At 31.9% G+C, this 24,380-nt stretch overlaps 3 protein-coding genes across 3 annotated transcripts; 2 read left to right on the top strand and 1 right to left on the bottom strand.

The window, feature by feature from the left end:
• Positions 1–5,452: 5,452 nt before the first annotated feature.
• On the top strand, positions 5,453–6,319 carry LOC123269678. Its single transcript, XM_044735514.1, has one exon. The coding sequence runs from the start codon at positions 5,453–5,455 to the stop codon at positions 6,317–6,319; it is 867 nt and encodes a 288-aa protein (XP_044591449.1).
• Positions 6,320–13,929: 7,610 nt separating this feature from the next.
• Positions 13,930–18,284, bottom strand: LOC123269476. Its single transcript, XM_044735192.1, has 10 exons — positions 17,942–18,284; positions 16,670–17,713; positions 16,496–16,599; positions 16,201–16,236; positions 15,849–16,068; positions 15,644–15,760; positions 14,854–14,945; positions 14,759–14,794; positions 14,426–14,645; positions 13,930–14,315 (listed from the first exon to the last, which is right to left on the bottom strand). Exons 1-10 carry the CDS (start codon positions 18,150–18,152, stop codon positions 14,002–14,004), a joined length of 2,394 nt encoding a protein of 797 aa, XP_044591127.1. The 5' UTR covers positions 18,153–18,284; the 3' UTR covers positions 13,930–14,001.
• Positions 18,285–18,307: 23 nt separating this feature from the next.
• Positions 18,308–21,804, top strand: LOC123269676. The gene is made up of 2 exons (XM_044735513.1): positions 18,308–18,679; positions 19,264–21,804. The coding sequence occupies exons 1-2, from the start codon at positions 18,530–18,532 to the stop codon at positions 21,802–21,804; spliced, it is 2,691 nt and encodes an 896-aa protein (XP_044591448.1). The 5' UTR covers positions 18,308–18,529.
• Positions 21,805–24,380: the final 2,576 nt, after the last annotated feature.

The following is a 24,380-nucleotide window of genomic DNA, read 5'->3' as shown; positions in this document are numbered from 1 at the left end:
TCGGTTGAAAAGTTTTTGAGATATCCTGATGACAAAGCTGGGTATATTATATATATATATATATATATATATATATATATATATATATATATATATATATATATATATATATATATATATATATATATATATAACACATACATGTATAAATTTTTTAACCAATGGTATTTTTGGAATCTACTTGACTAATTATAACATATGAAAGCAAAATAAGGTGAAAATTCCACCATGAGGACAAATGCAATAGTTAGATTTCTAAAGAAATCTACCTAAAAGTTTGGAAAATCCAAATGAGCATGTCTTAAGCGTTCGTCTTATACGTTTGTTTTCTTTTTTTTTTTTTTTCATAATTTATATTCATACTCATAGCCATCTACTCTTTTGTAATGAATTAATCACAGAAAATATTAATCAACGTATAATTTAATTTAAGTTGATTTGAATTTTCAGGCTTGAGTCGGAGAAAATAAATTTGAGACTGCATTACCGATGTTTACTATGATAAACAACTTCATGCTCAAACTCAACCTCTATTTTAGATATTTCGGCAAAATAGGAGCTTTTACCTTATCGGTTACCCCTTTTTTCAATTGTTAGTATGTGTGTTTCTTTTACCCTCTCTCTCCGTAGAATCTTTTCAAGTGTTTCGGATACGCAAGATGCTAGAGAGGGGAAAGACAAAGCGGACGATCTAGCCCGCACTAATCTGAAGTATCGTGAGCCACTCAGTCTAAGTTTTAACAGCCGAGACCAGTGATTGCAGTTTCAATCGGCTTAGCGAAACGAATGGAAATTTTGAAAAAATCTTTTTAGAGATAATAGATAATTTAATAAACTATTTCACCACAAAGCATTTTTTTCAAAAATTTCATTCGTTTCGTGAAACCAATCGAAACTGCAATTGCTCTGCTGTTGGAAGTGCGACAGAGATAGTTCCGTTGAGCTCCGTGAGAGCAAAGCGAGAAAAATATGGTCTCGCCTGTTAAAATTGCGTAGTCCAAATAGTGTTTTGTTCCATGCTGACAGATTTTATATGTAGTCATTATTATTTTGTGTGAGACGTATAACTTTTGAACTTTAATTGAATCAATAAGCAAATTTTCTTTTCGGTATGTAGTTCATGTACTAATTAATTTACTTTGTAAAAATTACAATTAAGATAGAAAAAATAGCAAGTTATTAGTCATTTTTTTTATAGTAAACAAAGAACACAAAAATTCATAAATAATGTGAATGTAAGAAATTTAAAAAAATTGTTGACTTTATATACATTTTTTTAATATTATTTTTTTTATTACAGTTTATTCTATGTAAATTTTACTGCCTTTATCTGCCGAACTAAATTCTCATGATTTTTTGACAGTTCGTACTATAGTTTGTACATTAATGGTCTTTAACTAAATGTTCGCGTTCTCAAAAAATTAAAAATAAAAAAAAAATTTTATTAATAATTTTAAAAAGTCTGCAACAGTTAAAAATGTAACGTCTTTCCAGTTATTAGAATTTATTAATATATCGCGGGTTACAGATAAAAATATTTTTTTTTATATTCATTGATAATTTTATATTCATAAGTTTATTTTTAAAATTTTTACAATATATTTACTACTTATAAATACGAAGAAATAGTATTAAATTAAATTTATTAAGAATTTTATTTTTTATTAAGGCTATAATTTTGCAGTGTATGATTATCAATTATTAAATTAAATTTTTCATTCTAATTATTTAAATGACTTGTAGGTCTTCAACTAGAAGTTGTAAATTCTTTAAGAACTTATAAATCTAAATTTATATTTAGGAAAGTACAATTTATAATTGTTAACATAAAAAATAAATTGAATTATATCGGTTATTTAAACTTGTTACCAATAAATTTGTTTTTATCTTTTATTTGTCTTAAATCTGGATGTTGAAATTAGGTAATATGTGAAAAGTTTTATTAATATTATTTGTATTTGAGATAAATTATGGAAAACAAATTTTTTTCCCGAAATCACTTGTACAAATTTTTCGATTCTTACAAATACTTCTTTTTTTTTATATTTTATTGTTTCGGATTATTCTTTCATTTGAAACAGTTGAAAATTTGTAGCTGTTCAATTACACATTTATTTTTATAGAATTCTTTCTATAAAACTATCAAAATGCTACACTGCGAGGGCACCTTCAACTTATAAAATCTTATAATGTCACCGTGTGGGTTTGTTTGCTGCCATCGTCTCACCGTTTTTCCTCCGCTTCACTTGTTTCGATGTTACCACAAGCGAAGTTCGTCGGAAATAAGCATTTGCTGACACGCTTGTTTTCATTTAAAATGAAGATAGTTTATTATTATTATTTTTATTGTTATTATTATTTTTATTATTATTATTATTATTATTATTATTATTATTATTATTATTATTATTGTTATTATTATTATCATTATTGTTATCGTGAAGAATTTTAAATTTTATATTTAAAAAAAAATTTTTTTTTTTAAGTATTTAGAATATTTATTTTTTTTTTAAGATTAATTAATTACATGAGTTATGATAAGAGTATTAATAAGCCACTTTCATTTTTAAGCGAAAACAAACATGATTATTAATATCTGTTTACTATGGGGGAACCTTCCAACCCTGCCGTCCATCTTACGGTTTCAACAGCCGAGTTCCTTTTTTTTCTCGTGTCATACTTACGGCAAAGAACAATAACATCCTTGTCGCACTCATGATGATAAAGCTACTGCAGTTCTATATTTTTCTCTTAGAGAACTGAAAATTTCGAAAAAAAACACTTAGCTACAAAATAGATAATTAAAAAATCTATTACGTAGCAGAATTTTTTTTTTTTTCAAAATTCATCTTTGCCTAGGAGAGAAATATAAATCTACAATCGTGGGACTCGGCTGATAAATAAATTACGTATTTTTATAATTTATTTTTTAGGGATTTTAAATCTATTTTTTTTTAACCGTATGTGAAACCGATGTTACCATACAAGCTACCATGAATACCGTATCTCAGTTGCGATAACAAAATAAAATAATTTTAGAGTAGGGATTTACTCCGCCTACAATACTGAGATTGGCGTATACAAAAGCCAATGAAAATGTAAATATATACATAAGTATGGTTGTATAAAATTCCAAGTAAGCATGCTTGTTAAAAGGATGAAAAAAATATGCTAAAAAAAGAGGATATTGTCAAAAATTGTGCAATTTATTCATGATATAATTATTAAATAACCCCTTAAATTAAAACCAAAAAAATTTTGTAATTTGATCAATTTTACGTAGTTGTTACACGAAGAAATAAATATTTTTAAAACAAGAATACGTATCGTTATTCTAACTATACAACGTATACTAATTTTTCTTAACAATTCTTAACGTATCGTTATTTTAGACATACAATTTAGTTGAATTAGTTATCCATATCTTTACGTTAACAAAATAGTTTGTCAGTTGTAACGAAACTATATATGATCACGAGATATATTTACTATATGTTTAAGTTAAACAAATAAGCCTTAAATCAGTTAATGGTATAGTTATTGTAAAAGAACGTCATTGAAGAATACATTGGATAGCCATTTTAACAATGTTTTTCTCTTTGTGTAAGTATTTGAAAAACAAATCAACAATTGATCCATCTATTGAATAGCAAAGTGTTTTTTTTTTTTTTTCAAAAAATGTAATAGATGTATGAACCAAGCACTTTCAAAATTAATCATACATCCACATTGGTTGCTATATTATTATTCAATTGATATATAAAATACTTAAAAATAGTATATTTCACCCCTAGGGAGGAAAAGTAAGAAATGGCGCAGATCACATGTTATAGTCAGCCGAGGCGAAGCCGAGGTTGACTAACATGTGATCTGAACCATTTTTAACTTTCCTATCCTAGGGCTGAATACTATTTTTTTGCCCTTCGGGAGAAAAGCGGCAACTTCGTTTAGCGCAGCGGGAGAAAAGTTGCCACTTTTCTCCTGCAGGGCAAAAAATAAAATTCGCTATCAATTGCTAATAGATACATTTTGTAACGAATTTACTCAAGTTTGAATAACTGAGTCTTTATTTGACTTATAGTTGGTGGTTACTGAGATATTGGTGATTGAAATGAAAAGATCCGTATTTTTCCGTTTTTCCGTCGAAGTTTGATATCTTAGACTGAGAATCGATGTAGAGATGAAAAAAAACCGAAGTATTGTATTAGCTTTAACGACAAAAATTTTCCCAAGTCCGTGAACTCAAAAAAGTTGGGAAATTTTTTTCTCGTGCTTTTTTGTACAACATAACACTAGCTATACTATAGTTATTGTCAGCTTTATCGTTGCATATCTTAAAATAGATTTATACATCATTTTTTCAACATATTCATTCACAGAAAGCATTATTTAAAAAGACAATTTCATAACATACTTTAATTTTTTTTTTTTAATTGTAGGAAGTGTCATATTGTGAGTATGGCTCAAGACAATCGTTCATCGAGAAAACGGAGTAGTGCGGTTCTATCCTTACCAGACAGAATCTTCAATGGATATCAGTATCATTTCGGCAGAAAGTTGAAGGGTGGTGCTAGGTATATTCGATAGTATATTATTTATAACTATGTGGCGGTCATGTGACCGCTGACATTAAAATTATTTAAAAATTAGTAAAAATTTAGTTAAAATTAAAATTATTTTGTTAGACATTTAGGCTACAGTTAAGATTTGAAATTGTAAAATGTAGTAAATTCAATAGAATAATTTAGTTGTAAACTTTCAGTTGTAATAGGATTAAGTTGTAAATATTTGTACATTTTAAGATCCGGAGCCTTTTCTCTCCGGCTTGTGGGTTTTTCCCATGAGTTTTTTCCCAACAACTTTCCTCAAACCTTTCCTGTTTATTACTCTTTTTTCTATGTGCAATAAACCCAAGCGATAGAGGACCCGAGGTCAGCATGGCCAGCTGTACTCTCGGGCCCGCTGACGTCACGAAGGCTTATTGCCCCTTTGCACTTTTCTCACACTTTTCTATTTCCCGAAGATTTTCTTCGTGTCCCTTCGCAAATCTTCGGGGCCTTCTACCCCACTACTACCCTTTAAACTTCGACTCTGATACCCAAAGTGCAGTAGTGGACACCATTATTTCCGACCTAACTCCCCGTCCTGAGTGCACGTGGCTCCGGGTGATATATTTCTGTCGTGAATCGTTACAATATACATAGTAAATTAACCTCACGTTTACTTATTAACAGAACCTACCACCGTACCCATTAAAAATCCTAAAGTGGTGACCCCGTGAAAAAATACAGTGATTCTAGTGCGGTAATTCTGTTTAGTTAAATTCAATGTAGTTAATTAATTTATTTATTTACAAAAAATATAAAATTTTTTCCTTCTTTTCCTCTCCCGCGTATCGCTATAATTTTTTGTTAATCGTTCTTTTAGTGCAGTTTGAGTGAAAATTATAAAAATGACTAACGAAGAAAGAGAAGTAACCCCGCAGGCAACAAACCCCGAGGTCCACGCCACTACTTCATACGCGCCGCAGCTACCCGAGTGCAAGAATGACGACGTGGAAATGTGGTTCGCACTCGTCGAGGCAGTTTTTACAGCATCGCGAATAACTTCGGAGAAAACAAAATACGCGATGATTTTACCGAAGCTACCGACCAGCGTGGCAATGGAAGCTCGCGATCTCATATTAGGCGAACCAGGAGATGCACCATACACGACTTTCAAAACCGAAATTTTGAAAAGACTTGGGACCACCGAGGACCAAAGAACGCGCCGGCTCCTGGAAAGTGAAGAGATGGGTGACCAAAAGCCGTCCCAGTTCCTGCGCCGCCTGCAACATTTAGCGGGCAAAAATATGTCAGAATCAACAGTGCGCGCCTTGTGGAAAGGACGTCTGCCGCGAGAGCTACAGGCTATCCTGGAGATCGTCAAAGATCAGCCACTTGAGAAAGCAGCGGAGATAGCGGACGCCTCCATCGTGCATATGCCGATCCGCCCCAGCCTAGCGGAGGTAAACCGAACAGCGCCGAAGCAAGAGGACTCCTTGGTGGAAGAGATGAGGAAGCTTAGTGCGGCATTTCACCAGGAAGTCGCTACGATGAAGAGGGAGATGGCAGCAGTGAGAGCAGGACGCGATCCGGTGCAGAACAATTCTAGTTCCCAGAAGCACAAGCAACGACGCTCCAGATCCCGCTCGCGTTCAAATTCAAGAAGTCAACGTCCCGCGGACTTGTGCTGGTATCACTGGAAATTCGATACCAAAGCCACTCGGTGTACAACCCCTTGTGTTAAGTCCCCGGGAAACCAGCTGGGAGGTCGTTAATGACGGCAAACGACCAATGCCCGAAGAAATCACGCCGTCTATTCGTCTGGGACCGCTCGTCGAAAGTGCAATTCCTTGTGGATACCGGGGCAGACCTCTGCGTCTTCCCCCGACAACGACTCCGTGGCTCGCATGCAAAGTCCTCTTACGAACTTTCAGCAGCCAACGGCACCCCGATAGCAACATACGGGTTTGTCACGCTTTCACTCAACTTGGGACTAAGACGCGACTTCACTTGGAGGTTCGTCATCGCAGACGTCTCCAAGCCAATCCTCGGCGCAGATTTTTGGCTCACTACGGACTCTTGCCAGACCTGCAGAATAGCCAGCTGATCGACTCGACCACTCTGCTTACCTTCAAAGGAAAGGTGACCGAGTGCGAAGAACCAAGCATAAAAACGATCAGCGGGTCATCAATGTTTCACGATTTACTGCGAGAGTTCCCGGAGATCACACGCCCAGATGGTGCACCCCGGCAGGTAAAACATAATACTAAACATTACATTTTAACCACACCAGGGCCACCAGTCGCGCAAAAACCGCGACGGTTAGCTCCAGACAAACTTAGAGCAGCCCAAAAGGAGTTCAACAAGATGGTTCAGATGGGTATCGCCCGTCCAGGAAAAGGATCGTGGGCATCGCCTCTTCACATGGTTCCCAAGAAAGGGGACGACGAATGGCGAGCCTGCGGCGATTATCGCGCATTGAACGTGCGGACGTACGCAGACAAGTACGGAGTACGACATATCCAGGATTTCTCTCAACATCTGGCGGGTAAGAAATTTTTTTCAAAAATAGATAGCTCCAAGGCATACACCCAGATACCCATGGCAGAAGAAGACATTCCGAAGACAGCCATCATCACACCATTTGGACTTTTTGAGTTCTTATACATGACCTTCGGATTACGCAATGCAGCTCAGACCTTCCAGCGCTTCATCGACGAGGTACTACAGGGTCTGGATTTTGTCTTCGCATACATCGATGACATCCTCATCGCATCAGAAACACTCGAGGAGCACATGAAGCATCTCCGCATCGTTTTTGAGCGATTTAAAAAATACGGACTGGTGGTAAATACAAGTAAGTGTGTATTTGGACAATCACAAATTGAATTTCTCGGTTATTTAGTATCCAGCGCAGGTACACAGCCACTCCCTGAGAAGGTCGAGGCAATAAAGGCTTTCAAACTGCCCGATACAGCAAAAGAAACTCCGAGGATTTTGGGTATGATTAATTTTTATCGCAGATTTATACCCAAAGCTGCTGCAGTCCAGGCACCTTTAAACAATCTACTCCAGGGTAACATTAAAGGAAACGCACCGGTACCCTGGAACCCTGAAGCAATAAAGGCTTTTGAAGCATGCAAGGACAGCCTCGCTGAAGCTACCTTGCTAGCTCATCCAGAATCAGATGCTCCACTGGCGATTTTCACCGACGCATCTGACTTTGCCATCGGAGCAGTTCTCCAGCAACAAGTCAAAGGACAATGGCAACCTCTGGATTTTTTCTCAAAGAAATTAAGCCCAACCGAGCAGAAATATGGAGCATACGATCGGGAACTTTTGGCTATCTACCAAGCAGTCAAACACTTCAGACACATGGTCGAGGCAAGGCAATTCACGATCTACACAGATCACAAGCCGATTACCTTTGCCCTTCACAAAAAGTCAAGCCAATGTTCACCGCGCCAATTTCGCTATTTAGACTTCATCAGTCAGTTCTCGAAGGACATCCGCCACATTCCAGGTCCAGACAATGTCGTAGCCGACGCCTTATCCCGGATCGAAGAGCTAGAAGCCACGATTGATTACCCGGCTCTTGCGGAGTCTCAAAAAGACGATGAAGAACTACGAGAGTTTATACAAGGTAACAATAACTCAGTATTACAAATAAAAAAGATGTTAATTCCAGGTACAGACGTTTTCATTTTCTGCGACGTTTCAACACCGGTAGCACGCCCATTCATCACGACTCCATTTAGAAAAGTCGCCTTCAATGCAGTGCACCGTTTATCGCATCCTGGTGCGAACGCGACAGTCAAACTCATAACACAGCGTTATGTCTGGCCGTCGATTAAAGCAGACTGCAAGCAATGGGCTCGGCAGTGTATCCAGTGCCAACGTTCAAAGGTATCAAGGCACGTCTCAGCACCCATTGGATCTTTTGCGCCGCCATCTACGAGGTTCGAGCATGTCCACTTGGACATTGTCATCATGTCAACATCGGAAGGATGCAGGTATTGTCTCACTATGGTAGACCGTTTTACGCGGTGGCCAGAAGTTGTACCATTACAGGATCAAGAAGCTGCAACAGTAGCACGTGCGTTCTACGAAACCTGGATCGTCAGATTTGGGACTCCGCTAAGAGTTACCACGGACCAGGGCAGACAATTCGAAGCAAATTTGTTCAGACAACTTAACCGGTTGGCTGGCACGAACCACTTCAGAACGACAGCGTATCATCCAGCTGCGAATGGCATGGTCGAGCGTTTCCATCGACAGTTAAAAGCTGCAATCAAGTGTCATGAGAACGAGCGTTGGACAGAAGTTTTACCAACAGTTCTACTAGGAATCAGAGCAGCTTGGAAAGAAGACCTTCAAGCAACAGCGGCAGAGATGGTCTACGGACAGCCACTGCGAATTCCAGGAGAGTTCCTAGTGTCGCAAGCGAGGCACGAGGAAGATGACAACGCAGCTGAGTGGGTCAAGAGTCTCCGAAAACAGTTCACCAGTCTGCGTCCAGTTCCAGGCTCACGCCATGGTGGTAAGAAAACATTTATTTTTAAAGATCTTGCTACTTCTGCGCAGGTTTTCGTCCGTCACGATGGTCCCAAGGCGCCATTACAAAGCCCATATGAAGGACCGTTCAAGGTAATCAAGCGCAAGGAGCGAACATTCGTGATACACGTAAGAGGCCACGACGTAACCGTTTCAATCGACCGACTCAAACCAGCATACGTGATGGCGGATTCTTCCGACGAGCCAGAACCAGGTCCATTATCTGCAGACCAACCACCAGTGGACTACCCAGCTCCGTCCACACCAGAGCTGGTAGACCCAGCACCAGACGAGCCAACGATGTTTAGCCCGTCGACACCATCAGCAACGCCAAGCACGCACAGTAGCGGCCATCAGCCGCCAACCCAAGGACTTCCAGAAGAAGACGCGTGGCATACGCGAACAGGAAGACGTGTCCGCTTCCCGGACCGCCTTCAGGGTGGTTTTTCGTGAACTCATTCACTGGTAGGGGGGTGATGTGGCGGTCATGTGACCGCTGACATTAAAATTATTTAAAAATTAGTAAAAATTTAGTTAAAATTAAAATTATTTTGTTAGACATTTAGGCTACAGTTAAGATTTGAAATTGTAAAATGTAGTAAATTCAATAGAATAATTTAGTTGTAAACTTTCAGTTGTAATAGGATTAAGTTGTAAATATTTGTACATTTTAAGATCCGGAGCCTTTTCTCTCCGGCTTGTGGGTTTTTCCCATGAGTTTTTTCCCAACAACTTTCCTCAAACCTTTCCTGTTTATTACTCTTTTTTCTATGTGCAATAAACCCAAGCGATAGAGGACCCGAGGTCAGCATGGCCAGCTGTACTCTCGGGCCCGCTGACGTCACGAAGGCTTATTGCCCCTTTGCACTTTTCTCACACTTTTCTATTTCCCGAAGATTTTCTTCGTGTCCCTTCGCAAATCTTCGGGGCCTTCTACCCCACTACTACCCTTTAAACTTCGACTCTGATACCCAAAGTGCAGTAGTGGACACCATTATTTCCGACCTAACTCCCCGTCCTGAGTGCACGTGGCTCCGGGTGATATATTTCTGTCGTGAATCGTTACAATATACATAGTAAATTAACCTCACGTTTACTTATTAACAGAACCTACCACCGTACCCATTAAAAATCCTAAAACTATATATGTTAAATTCTTATCTATTATTTACTTTTCGTTTTTTTACTTATGAAAATTTTCTATAGTGATAATAAATTACCGATTGACAACGAAATGAAAAGATTCATCTCAGTAATAAAATAGACTAAAAACCAACATTTTTCAGTTACTTTGAAATGAAATTTTATACTAAGAAAATACTTCCGTAAAAATCAAAACGGTTTCTCTGTTATGAAGATATAGAAGAGAAAATTTAAACACCGCAATTGGTCTTCACTTTCAGAAATAGAAATTTTTTTTAAACAAATTGTAAAAAAGATATAAAATAAATTTGTAACAACTGAACTGCAAGAACTTCCCTATCAATTTTACTATGGGTGGACACAATCATGTAATTTGCGCAAACGCATTATCTGTGTTTCTATAAATTTCCTTGATTTATGTAAGTAATCATTTTTTGATTAAAGTGAATCGTCAATATATACATTTTTACCCAAAATTATTTTTAATATTTGTTTCATTCATTACTTTTCAATGAAAGTACAGAAGTACAGAGGCGAGGTCACCGGATTAGTAGAAATGGAAATTCAATAAAATAAGCTTCCTCCAGACGCCATTATTTTCTACTACGCATTTTGAATCTTCTTTCGTTGTGATATTGGGTGTACAAGTAGTCCTGAAGTTTAAAAAAATAAAATTTTTACAACATGGTTAATGTTGTCCAGTATGTTAAAGTTCACCGAGTTCAATCTAAAGTCTATATTATTCATAGGTCAAGAATATTTAAAAAATTAAGAAAAAATTAGTTTCAGAAAAATAAGTTAATATCAGATACTAATAGCTAGTATCAAAACTTTTGGGAAAAAAAAGAATTATTGAAACATTAAAGTTAGAAAATCATTTGTTATTCGCGTTTAAGGCTTTTTTGTATTAAAAAAAAAAAGGAATTATTCAGAAGGAAATAGATGGCTACAAATTTCACTTATTTTAATGAAATATATTTTTGAACAGATTAAAATTGAAAAATCTTTGGGCCCATTGAAATGAGTTTTGTAATATTTAACACAGTTTTTAAAGGTTAAAAATAATGTTCATTGCGTAGTATTGTATCAAAATGTTCGCAAGTATCACAATTATTATGAAAAAACGGTCTTTTTTTTAAGTCTTAAAATAGAATATCTATTGAAAAAAATATGATAATTGAAACATGCTTATAATTTTTTATATTAGCATAAACAATAAAATTCTGCCAAGAAAAGCTATAAGTCCAAAAATATAAAAGTTATTGAAAAAAATATTTTAACAAAAATTTTTCGACAATGAAATCTTTCGAACGGATAAATCTATGTCAAAATTGTTCAATTATATTTACTTTCGATATCTTTAATTTCCAAAAGACCCAAAATCTCAAAAGAATGAAAATTTTTAATTTCTTGTTAAATTAAAAGTATATATACAATTTAAGTTGCTGATACTTGAGTAAGAATTTTTTGATTATTGTGTAGGTACTAGCTTGGATAAAGATATCAATTTTATCAAATTAAGTTGATATTGGACCATAAAAACAAGAAATGATTAATTGAACTAAAACGTAAAATTCACTGTATACTAATATTGAAAAAATTTTTCGGTAACAACAATCTAATTTTTCTATTGTTCAATTAGAAAAAAAAGTCAGTTCAATTGATATCTAATTTGTTATATTGTTTCGTCCATGATGTTTTTTTGTCGCAGGGTAGTATTAATTATACAGTGAAATGTATGTAATATAAGAATCATTAATTATAAGAAAATAAAATGAAATAAAAATAACATAAATGGAGAAAGTAATCGGTAAGAAAATTTTTGAAATGGTTCGATGATCTCTAAATCGTTGTATCTTTGGCAGAAACTATTACTTTTTCTTCTATTGTAAAAACTTTCAATTAATAAAATATGCAAAAAATACTTTTTATGTATATTTCTTTAAAAAAATTACTTTGTTTCAGGCGTCTCATTTGTTGCAAAAGAAATTCACACGCATGCAATGCATCTGGTACTTTATCGGCAAATGATGAATTCAAGTATTTACCCAATCGTAACCAACATAAGCATGAGCCGGATGAAAACATCGAATGTAGATCTCGCTTTGAGCGAGATCTATATATACACCGCTTATCGTTACCAGTTCCGAGATCTCAAAGTTATTTATACAGAGACAGCAATGATGTAAGTACAGTTTTTTTAATCGATTATAGATAAAAATACTAAAAGAAAATATTTCAGAAAGTATTTTATATTTAGACTTTATTTATTTCAATATAATAATGTTTTTTGTAGTCATCAAGAAGCTTCAGATTTGTTAAGTTTTGAACTTATCAAGTTTAAAATGCAATCGTGGCAGAGAAATCAAAACTTTCCCCGAGTCACGTCGTCTACGTCATTTAAATCTTATTTGCAAGAAGAAATCTGTGCAAAGATTAATGAACATAATCTAGGAAGAAGTGAAGTAATGTTCTTAGAGAATTGTGAACACGAACATACAGCAATCCCGAGTCGAAATTTAATTTTGCTTAAATTCCGTTTCAACCTAACTCGACTAGAGTCAGGGTGAGCTAGGTTGAAATAGGTTCTAAGATATAGCGAGCTACGAACAAATAAGTTTCTGTTTCAGCCTAGTAGCACCTACTTAACTGCATTTTCAGGCTATCTGAGGCCGAGGAAGGTTTTAAAAATTTTAAAAATAAAACCCTGCTACACCCTAATTGGTCTGAGCTACATTTATGAAATATCTTGACCTACCTTAATTTCTACGAATTTTAACCGTAATCTGTTATATTAATAATAATAATAATAATAATAATAATAATAATAATAATAATAATAATGATTGCTAATATTATTATACCTTTGAATAAAACTAAAATTATTTACAAACATTATAATTTTAAGCGTATCTTGTTAGTTGAAAAAACCAACTATTAATATAACAATAGTGATGATTGTTATTATTTTTATTGAAAGGTGCAATTATATTTACAATTAATGTTTATTATCTATAATTTAATCAATAGATCTATTGATTAAATTATCAATAATCTACATTAATTGTAAATATAATTGCACCTTTCAATAAAAATAATAACAATCATCACTATTGTTATATTAATAGTTGGTTTTTTCAACTAACAAGATACTCTTAATATTATAATGTTTGTAAATAATTTTAGTTTTATTCAACGGTATAGTAATATTTGCAATTATTATTATTATTACTATTATTCTTATTATTGTAGATTACTGTTAAAATTAATGTATACTCACATATCTATAATGTATGTAGTTATAAATACAAACGTAAATTTTTACAGTCTACTGTATATATACGTAAATGTGAGTGCATTGTTTTGTTTCTGTGTTTGAAATATTTATTTCTCTTAAAATTAAAATACAGAAGTAATGATGAATACATCGGTGTAATTACATTAAGAATAAATTTAACACAAAACTACGGAAACAAACTTTTATCTTAAGAACTACCATTAATATTTTATAATTTTGCTTCTTATAAGAAATATGTTCGGAAACATAAAAGTAATAAAATTATTTTATATTATCAAGAGATGAACAAAATTATATTTGTTAAAAATTTAAAGATTTTTAATCTATCAACATGAAATAAACTGAAGTGTCCGAAATAAATAACATGTTGGTAAATAATAATAATCACTATTGTCAATATAATTAAAACAACTATCAATAATCTAAATCTGAATATAAAAAGTTACATTTTGGATGAAGAATCTACATGTTTAAATATGTAGAGCCATCATCATATTCATATTGAAGTACGTTCAATGATTGTTGTATTATATTTTCGCTTTCTGAACTGACTAGATACTGACCGCTAGGGGAAACAGTTTCTAAATGGACCAATGCTTGCTGTGATGTTGAACCTTGACAATTCTCCAACTCAATGTTAATATTATTATTTGGTGTCAATTCTTTTAGTGGCAGATCATTTTTAATATACAATCTTTTATTTGAAATAATTTTATTAACATAATTAACGAATTCCGTATCTGTGATTGTTTCTTTAGTCCTGGATCTTGCCCAAGCTATGAATAGTATTATAACTTATTTAATAATGTCAAAATATATTCAATCTTCATTTTCAATTATTGAAGGTTTTATTTAGAACTGAGTTTAATATTATAAAGTTACTTACCTAATATTGCTTTATATACTTGTTGATCAATACCGACACTTTTGTTTGATCGAGTACCCTTTGCAGAATAATTAATGAGATCTGATTTATAGATTTCTAAAAGAGCATCTTTAACAAGAACTTTCCAGTCAGATATGTTGTTCGCTATAGTAGATTTTCTTTGAATGTATGAAATTGCATCTTTCGGAAAGTAGATATGATAACTTTCACTGATTTTAGCCTGTACGAAAAATAATTATATTTAGATTTAAACTCAATTAAAAATTAAGAAATTGAATTAATATAAAATCATTTGCTTAGAACTATTTGTAATAGAGTGCCAATGCAGCTTACTTTATCCGAGCCGGGTTCAAGAAGATCTTTTACTTGCTGAAATAAAAAACAATTATAAAAATCGTCGAATTAAAAGTTGAGTTGTGTAGCATTACCATATCTCGATCTTTTGCTTCTTCTTGCCATGCAACATTTTTCTTAAGAGCACTCACGATTTTTCCAAAGAACTGAAGATTATTTTCTGAAACTACAGAAAATTATAAATTATAAGTTGTTATTTTACTTTAAATCATGAGCAATCTACAGTTACTATATAACTGCCGAAAATTACGAATTGTAAATAAATAAAATTTTGTTTCATGATTTCAAGTTAGTACTCTTGAAATAAACATAAAAAATTATTTTGCTGTTTTATGATCAAATATTAATATTTTAATATACAAACGTGTGAAAATAGATTTATATAAGTAACAAAACGATTAAACTTAATAAAAACTTTTACTATTGACAAAAAATCTATAAAACTGCCGAAAAGCACTAGTTGAATTACCTAAAAGTTATTTTGATATCAAATGTCAGTATCAAAATTCCTTGCAAAAAAACGTATGCCCGTAACAAAACTTTACTTATTTTGTTCATAATATGGAGTTATGTTTGACAAAATTCTTTATATATGCATAGAATACAAAATAAGTTAAGAAATAAATACATCTAGCATAAAATTCAAGTACATTGAGGCTAATTAAAAAATTCATCAAAATAAATATACTGTTGCTGGGAATCATATCAAACGTTCAAAGGGTACAAATTTAAATTCTTTTTAATGATGATAAATTTAAGAAAAAAAAATTCATATTAAATAAATATTCTAGAGACCAAATTTTATCATTTTTTTTTAATAATATCAGATTTCCTAAAAATCTTTAATAATAATAAAATACGTACTTTGGTCAAAAGCAACCGAAGTAATTTTAGTCCGTTTCTTCCAAGCTATTCCATTAATAACGGAACTGTAGCTTTGCTTAGTTATTTTTTCAGTTGTAAATTTGGATTTAACCCAACCTATAAAATTTGATAAAAGTGGTTAATAATTATTTTAGTTGAATTTTAAATTGTTTGATAAATAATTCAATATTTCCCTAAAACTTACTGAATAAAGCTTCAAAAAAATTCGAATCAATGCTCGGATACTCGCATCCTCTCTTACCGTTGGCCGAAAAATTTCCAATGTTATCGCCATATACTTCAAGAATTACCAAGGTTACAAATTTTTTCCAGCTCGGATTTCCTTTCTTGTCAACAGAATTTTTTTTTAAAGAAGTAACTACTGCTTGAGATAAATATAAACCAGAACCAATCCATATCTCGATCTATAAAAAATTCAAATTTTTTGATAATTAATCAAATTTTTTCTGAAATATCGAAACACAAATATGTATAGGTAGTTCAAATTTTGGTTCCCATACATTAAAGTATAATTTTATATTTTGTAATTAAACTACCTTATTCTCTCCGGCTGTATAAAAATCTTCTGATATCTGTAAAAAAATGAACTTTTTATTAAGTATGATATTTATGAAAAACTGTACGGCAGAAAAAAATAAATGTTGACTGTAATGAATAGAACTAATACAAAACAGAAAGTATATTGATAAATTGTAACACTTGAAAACGATTTTAAATTTAAATTTAAATTTAAATTGAAATTCAAATATTTGAGATAATATTACTTGAAAATTTAATATAATTTATCTGTAATTATTTTCATGTAGTATAATTAGTAAACTATATAATAACCTCAACGGCTGCACACAAGTTAGCGTTACTTTTAATTTGCTGTTCATGTGCTTTTTTTATTCCAGCATAAACTCTTTCAAATTGTTGAATGTCATCAATGGTGACTAAAACAAAAGCATGAGTTAATACACAATGACTTTTCAAGATAATTACTGTTAATAAAAAATTAATTACCATTATTTGGCATAAACGTATGCAGTGCACCAATACTAATTTCGGCAGTCTCAGTTTTTTCTGTGCAGTTTATTTCTTCAACTTCATTGTTTATATAGCTTTGTTCTACACCATTTGGTACATTAGACTCTTCAGTTAACATAAATGGTTCTTGGTTTTTAGTACGTTTTCTGTTAGCGGGATAAATTTGATCAAAATCTTCATGTGCTGTAACATCAGCTGTTATGAAAAATGTATCATTGTTAGTTTGTAAAGTACCAGATGAATTGTTGCTTTTTGTTGAAAAATTTAATGGTTCAGAAGGCTGATAATTAGTTTTAATAATAACGTCTTTATTACAATGAAGATTTCGGGAGTTTTCCAAAGATAAATCTAAAATATGACATTTTGATGAAGCTGATGGTATTGTCATCGTATGATTTGAAGTTGTATGAGCTGCAGTTTTTTTTTCAACAGTTTCAATAGTCTTCATGAACGTGTCATAATTTTCTCCGGAATGGTTCGAGTCTGAAGAATGACATCCAAATGTAGATGGTGGTATTTCCATTGTATTGCTTGAAAATGCATAAACTGGTGTATTATGCGTATCATCTTGACTAACATTTTCATTAACCTTAGCAGACGCATCATTATTTCTTTTAGAGAGGTTAATCAATTTAAATTGCTGGTCATTTGAAGCAGAGGTAACTGGACTTGAAACGCAAGCTAACATCTGAGAATAACCTGATTCGTTCGTTTTATAAGAGAGATTTCTTGAAGTATCAGTAACCTCAACACTACGTATAACTGGACTAATATTTGTTGATAACACTGGTGGTTTATCCAGTTTCATACTAGACTTACGATGTGAGAATAGAGATGAAGTACCAGATAGTTCGTCTTCAAAGCTAGATCTCTTCGCAACTTTTGAATTTTTAATATCTTTAGCGTCGTCGGCAGCTTTACGTTTTCGTTCCAATACGTCTTTTACAAATAATTTATCCGCAAAATCATGGACATTACCTTTATCGTCAAGTAGGATGGTATTTAATTCTTCATAATTAGCTGAAAAAATTAAAAAATGTATATTCGTAGTAAAAAATAATTATTAAAGTAAAAAATAAAAAAAATAAATTTATTGATTTATGAAGTTCATACACATCGTTTTTGTAATCAACAAATATAGAATGTTGGATGTTACTTCGATTCATTTCATTATTCAATGTATTTAAGGTTAAATATATCTATGATTTTATTTTCCCCAAAATGAAATTTAAAGAAAACAATACTTACTATCTATTGCTATTATTTTGGCTTCATGTAACCCAACTATTTTTGTTTTAAAATTTTCCCACTTTAATTTTATTATAGAACCTGGTGTACGACTTTTGTTGGGTATTTTACATGCTGGTATGATGTCCTTCGTTCCCTCTTGAACCCACCATATTAAGGCAAATGCTTTTTTCGAAATTTTCTTGCCAGTAGTATTTTTTTTCGGAGGCATTTTTATTATTTCTTCTCATTTATATGTTTACATATATATAAATAATCTATCAGCAATTTTTATCGTAAGTTTATAAAGTTATGAAACTAAACACAAAGCCGAAACATAAGGTGACGCCATGAAAGATGCTTTCTAAACCTACGAGCAAAAGCGTCGCTTGCCTAAACTTACATTACCTGCATATAGAGTGCGTGACAGACGTTTATCAACTATCGATATATCGTTCGATAATGTCGCATGCGACTGCGCAGTAGTCATAGTTTTATACAGTAATGGCTGACCACAACTGTTTACGTTACACAGAATAGTGGCAAATAAATAATTTACAACAAATATAAGAAAATAAACAATATTAAGACCGGAATAACTTTTTAAATATGAATAATCGAGTGCCCATTCCTCGGAAGTCATTTTATGAACTTTCTGCAAGACAACAAAGGAATAATATGCAGTTGAGGTTTGATAACCAACAACACAATAACTTAAGGCTAAATGAAAATGCTCCAATATTAGAAATTCCAATACAGGTAAGAATATTAATTGTTATGTATTAGGAAATATATTGTTTAAAAAAATATTAGTTCAGAATGAATAATGATTCTGTGAATAACAATTAAATTATCAAAAAAATTTATTTATAAAATTTCACTTTTAGAAATTAAAAATATTTAACAAGTGCCAATGAAAAAAAAACTTTTGTTATTCTTATTTATTAATTATAAAAATTCCAAAAACTCAAATTTCAACTAAATTCAGTATCATAATGAATAAATAATTTCATTATTTATTATATTTTATATTATTTGCTCATTAATAATGAATGAAAAGAATGTTTAGACATTAATGTTATCTGTTAATAGTTAACTTTTAAAAACACAATAATATTCATATAAATTATTGTGAAAAATTTCTTGATATTGACTTAGGAATAAAAGTAAGGTTATAAATAATTTCTAAATTTATTGGAGCAATGACAATTTTTCTGGTTATTATGTCTGACAGGTAGTTGAACTTGTAATTTTTACAAATATTTTGCTTTATAAATTTATTTCGGGCACTAAATAATTTGGAATACTATATATATATTTTCGAATAACCTTTTTTTCTTCAGGTTGAAAATAATTTACCGCCTAATAATGATTTGAGACAAGAGATGGAAGACCAGGAACTAGAGAACATGCCAGATGTAGCAAGAGATGAAGAAATGGAGTTACATAGCGTTCATGAAGCAGATGATGATAGAGTGGAAAATATGGAGGAACCAGAAGCTGAGGAAAGTGGAGAAGAACAAGCGGAAGCACAGGACGAAGGACCAGTGCTATATGACGACGACGATGATGATGATGATGATGATGACGATGATGATGATGATGGTGATAATGATATTAATAATCATCATCCTAATATAGAGAATGATTATGATCCGCCATTGTACGAAAACTCTCCACTTACATTAAGTCAAAGCATGCTCTTGATTTTGACTATATTTCTCTCTCACAATATTTCCCAATCATGCTTATCTGATATTATTACAGTGATAAATATGCATTGTCTCGGAAATAACTTACGGCGCAACAGCTTATATAAATTTAAAAAATTTTTTAAGATTACTAATTATCGATCTGAAATTGTGACAAAACATTATTATTGTTCTCTGTGCTTGAACAGTTTATTGTCTGCTCAAGATGTATGTGCTGATTGCCAAGGGAAAAAAGGTTACAAATCCTTATATTTTATTGAGCTTTCTTTCATTCAGCAATTGGCTGAATTATTAAAGCGGCCATACTTTTACGATAAATTACAATCACGGTTTCAAAGAAATGAGTTGCAACCCAATACTATAAGTGATATCTACGATGGCAAGTTATACGAAGAATGGAATACAGGTGAATTTCTGGCAAATCCTAATAATTTGTCATTTACATGGTATACAGATGGTGTGCCAGTGTTCAAGTCTTCAGGTGTGAGTATATGTCCATTTTACTTGACAATAAATGAGCTGCCTTTTAAGGACCGGATGAAGAAAGAAAATATGATATTGGCTGGACTATCATTTGGAAAAATAAAACCAAATATTAACAGCTTTGTTTTCAAACTACGAACTCAATTTGAACAACTTGCAAACGGTCATCAATTTATGCTACCCGATAATCAAATTATTAATGTCAAAGCCATTTTATTAATAGGAACTTGTGACATGGTTGCCAAATGTCAAATGTTGAACATGGTTCAATTTAACGGAGAGTTCGGTTGTCACGTTTGCAAAATACCTGGTGAATCTTTCGAATTACCGTCTGGTGGGACAACTCATGTGTATCCATATACCATAGACTTACCGCTACGAACATCTGATGAAACTGAAGAATATGGAAGGATAGCATTGAATTCGGGTATACCAGTAATGGGTGTAAAAGGGCCGTGCTCATTATCCAAGTTTATGCCGGATTTTATTGTTGGTACAGGAATCGATCGAATGCACTGTATAGATGGAGGAGTTGTTAAAAAACTATTAACACTTTGGTTTGATAATGCGTACAGTGTATTCCCTTTTTCTTTACATCATGTTAAAAATGTAGTAGATGAGCGTCTTATAGCTATAAAGCCACCCAAATTCATCCATCGTATGCCTCGTTCAACAGAAGACCTTACTCACTGGAAAGCTTCAGAGCTAAAAGCATGGTTTTTTTACTATTCTATTCCCGTATTATTTGAAATAATGAGGAATGATTTTTTTAATCATTTACTATTATTAATTTGTGGAATATCATTCTTGAGTGCCGATGTGATAACTGATAATATGCTAGAGCTTGCTCAAATTTTTTTGGATAAATTTGTCCGAAAATTCCAAGAACTTTACGGCTTACAATTCTGTTCTATCAATTTGCATTTGATTCAGCATCTAAGCGAATGTGTTAAAAACTTGGGTCCTTTATGGGGATACCAATGTTATCAATATGAAGACTTGAATGGTAAAATTTTAGCTCTTATCAATGGAACAACACATATTGACTCACAAATCGTTAGTGCTCACTGTCAATTACTCAAAATGGAAAAATATAAAAATCGACTCCCAGATGGTAATATTAGGGACTTCTGTTTTGGTAAAAAAAAAATGGTCAAAATAAACGAACGATTGTTTAATAACTGCTATTCTGTTGGAGCTTACAAAACAATAATTCCTACAGATTTATCAGTTTCTGTGCAACAAGCAATACAATTCTTACTACCAGTTCAGCGTATTAAAAAATATTTAAGATTACTGAAGGATAGCAAAGTCTACGTTTCAAAAGAATATTCCAGAAGTTTACAAACCGAATCTTCTTACATTGCTTATCAAAACGATAACGGAAACTTAAGTTTTGGGACCATTTATTGTTTTATTTATGTATCAAATTGTGAGTGTGAACCGAATAATAATTGCAATTGTAATAATGAGCACTACGCTATTATCAAAGAAGTTATATCTGTTGAACAGTTTCAGGTAAATAGTGACCATGAAATAAGTTGTTCTTTTCCTTACCTTCATAGATGTGAACATACAGATAATTATACAGTTATCACTGTATCTTCTTTGAGACATGTCTGCTTTTTTATTTCAATTAATAATTACATCTACTTATCTCAACCAATAAACGATAAAGAATTTGAATGAGTATTGAATTATATTTTACTTTTTACTTATTATAATAAAATTATTAGAGGTTATTTCAGAATAATATATTTCATTACGCTATTAATCTACATAATGTTTATTGTAATAAATAAATTCTTTAATTATTTGAGTTCGTAAATATTTTGTACAGATTAATTTGTACTTGGCGTTGATGGATGCTCCTTATAAATGTTACCATTTTTTGTTTTCTACTTACAAATAAATTAAAAAATAATAATATAATCTTTCTTACAATACTTAATAAAAATATCAATGACACTTAAGTTAACCGACATATAAAAATGTTTTAGTTTTTTATAACAATTAAATTATAGTTAAAAAAATTTATTTAAGAAATTTCACTTATAGAAATTAAAAAAAAAAAGTGCTAATTTTTTTCCTAGTCATTTGTTATTTGTGAGATTAAAAAAACTATTTAATGTCAGCTAAATTCAGTATCATAAATATCAATGTAGACTGTAACAATAAACAATATCTTTAACTTACATATATTTTAAATAAGATATCATCGTTTTCTTTGATAGTAGTTTAAGATAAAAGTTTTTTTCTATTTTTATTATTGACAACTATACTTCATTTAAGTTTTGTTATTAGAGTAAGTTTGCTCCTCGAATCACGTTGTATTTGTCACTAGTTTCTTATTTATTGTAAATTATAGTAAAATTTATGATTAACAATGCTTATAACCAGTCACAATGGAATGCTCCTTAGACAAATTTCATTACACACATATATATATATATATATATATATATATATATATATATATATATATATATATATACTTTTTCTACAATATTTTTATAACTGTAAGTGTGAGTGTTCATATTTATAGAATCGTTTATTTATGATGAATTTTTAATCCTTTTTATAACAGCCAATATTCAGAAAGAAAAAAATATCTAAGTTTTAATCCCGTTTTCAACCTAGGAGAACCTTGTGACATAGCATCCTGACTAGGTTGAAACAGAAACTAAAAATTCTAGTTAAACCCCAATTCACTCCGTGTCGACCTATTATAGGGTGTACTAGGTTGAAAAAGAAACTTTAAATTCAAACTAAATTCAAGTTCACTCTTCTTCATCCTAAATTTAGGCCGAGTAAGGTTGAAAAAGGTTCTTAAATCTAAGCGGCAAATGTCTACATCAAAGGAATCAGGGTCTACAAGGTTCAACTAGAATCTAAAAATTTCGACTCGGGATTATTTTTACTGATAAAGAATTGCTCTCCAAAGTGAATACTTCGATATTATTCATCCATTCGACGGTAAATAAAGTTTCTGAAGGTGTTAATGCTATTCAAGTGACGTCTATTTCAGCGCACCATGCAAATTATGTAAGGAAAAACACCACCAACATTATTTTCTCTATTTATTTATCTTATAATCCTTTTCTCTCAAAACACACATATATCCATGTATATATACTAATATAATATGGTTTTATTAGATTATTCCAGTGGCATGGATCATCGAGATTGAAAAATCTGTTGACAGTACAACAAAAATGTGTGGCTTTTTAGTATCGTTAAAAAATACTCTTGTCCCTATCGAAATTTATGGCGACTTCGATGCAGATTACTATACTGCGCTAACTTCAATTTTTCCGGAAGCTACGATAAAGGGAACTTTTGCTGCACACTGTCAACTCATGATTGATGCCGCTCATCGTGCGAATGTCACATTAGAAGATAGTTCATCGATCTTGATATTTGCGAAAATAATTTCGGTTAGTTTATTACCTTCAGCCGAAATAGTGAGAGCATTTGAGTGGATCATTTCATGTATGACTGAGGACCAACGACAAAATTTTCAAGAATTGTTGGAGTATTACAACTGTAACTGGTTAAGCAAAATTGGTGCAGATAATTACAGTTTTTTTAATAATCCGACGTGCCTATGGAACAACTCCAACTTAATCCATGACTGTATGGCCAATCAAATGCAAGAAAGTAAAACAGTATGGAAATTTATAGGTAAAGAAACTGTCAAAATTTTCACTCCAAAAAATTTTTTTTCTCATTGTAAGTAACAAAACCGTAGACACAAAAAAAATAGTCGAGAAAAATATTATTACGTAGAATTGAAAGTAGGAAATGTATCCCATCGAAAGATAAATATCAAAAAATTTAACTCAATGAACGTTGTTAAATCTTAGTAGAATTTCTCATCCGCGCAGGTTTTTATAAAATCTCAAAAATTATTTTTTTGTTATTAAATTAGTTACAAAATGCATTAATTTAGAAAATTGTTATGATATTTTAATGAAAAAGCTTCTACGACAATATTTATATAATAACTAAAAATTGACAAAACTATTGTCCTTGTAGATAATCCCTTAAAATGACTGGAAATTTATCAGTATACAAAATACTTAAAAATATGTTTGCTGCATCTCGTAGATGGAGTTTATAAACATATAAATTTTGAGCATTTTCAATACAAAAATTTGGCTACTAGTGAATTTTTGTCAATTTTCAACTGAAGAAAAAGTGAAATTTGTTTACTCGAACTTTATTTTAATGTTATTGAGCAGATCTTCGATTTAAAAAATGTT

The sequence above is a fragment of the Cotesia glomerata genome, linkage group LG7, assembly GCF_020080835.1.
Source record: "Cotesia glomerata isolate CgM1 linkage group LG7, MPM_Cglom_v2.3, whole genome shotgun sequence".
Taxonomy (NCBI): domain Eukaryota; kingdom Metazoa; phylum Arthropoda; class Insecta; order Hymenoptera; family Braconidae; genus Cotesia; species Cotesia glomerata.
The sequence above is the reverse complement of the archived record's forward strand: the minus strand, read 5'-3'. Positions and strand labels throughout refer to the sequence as shown.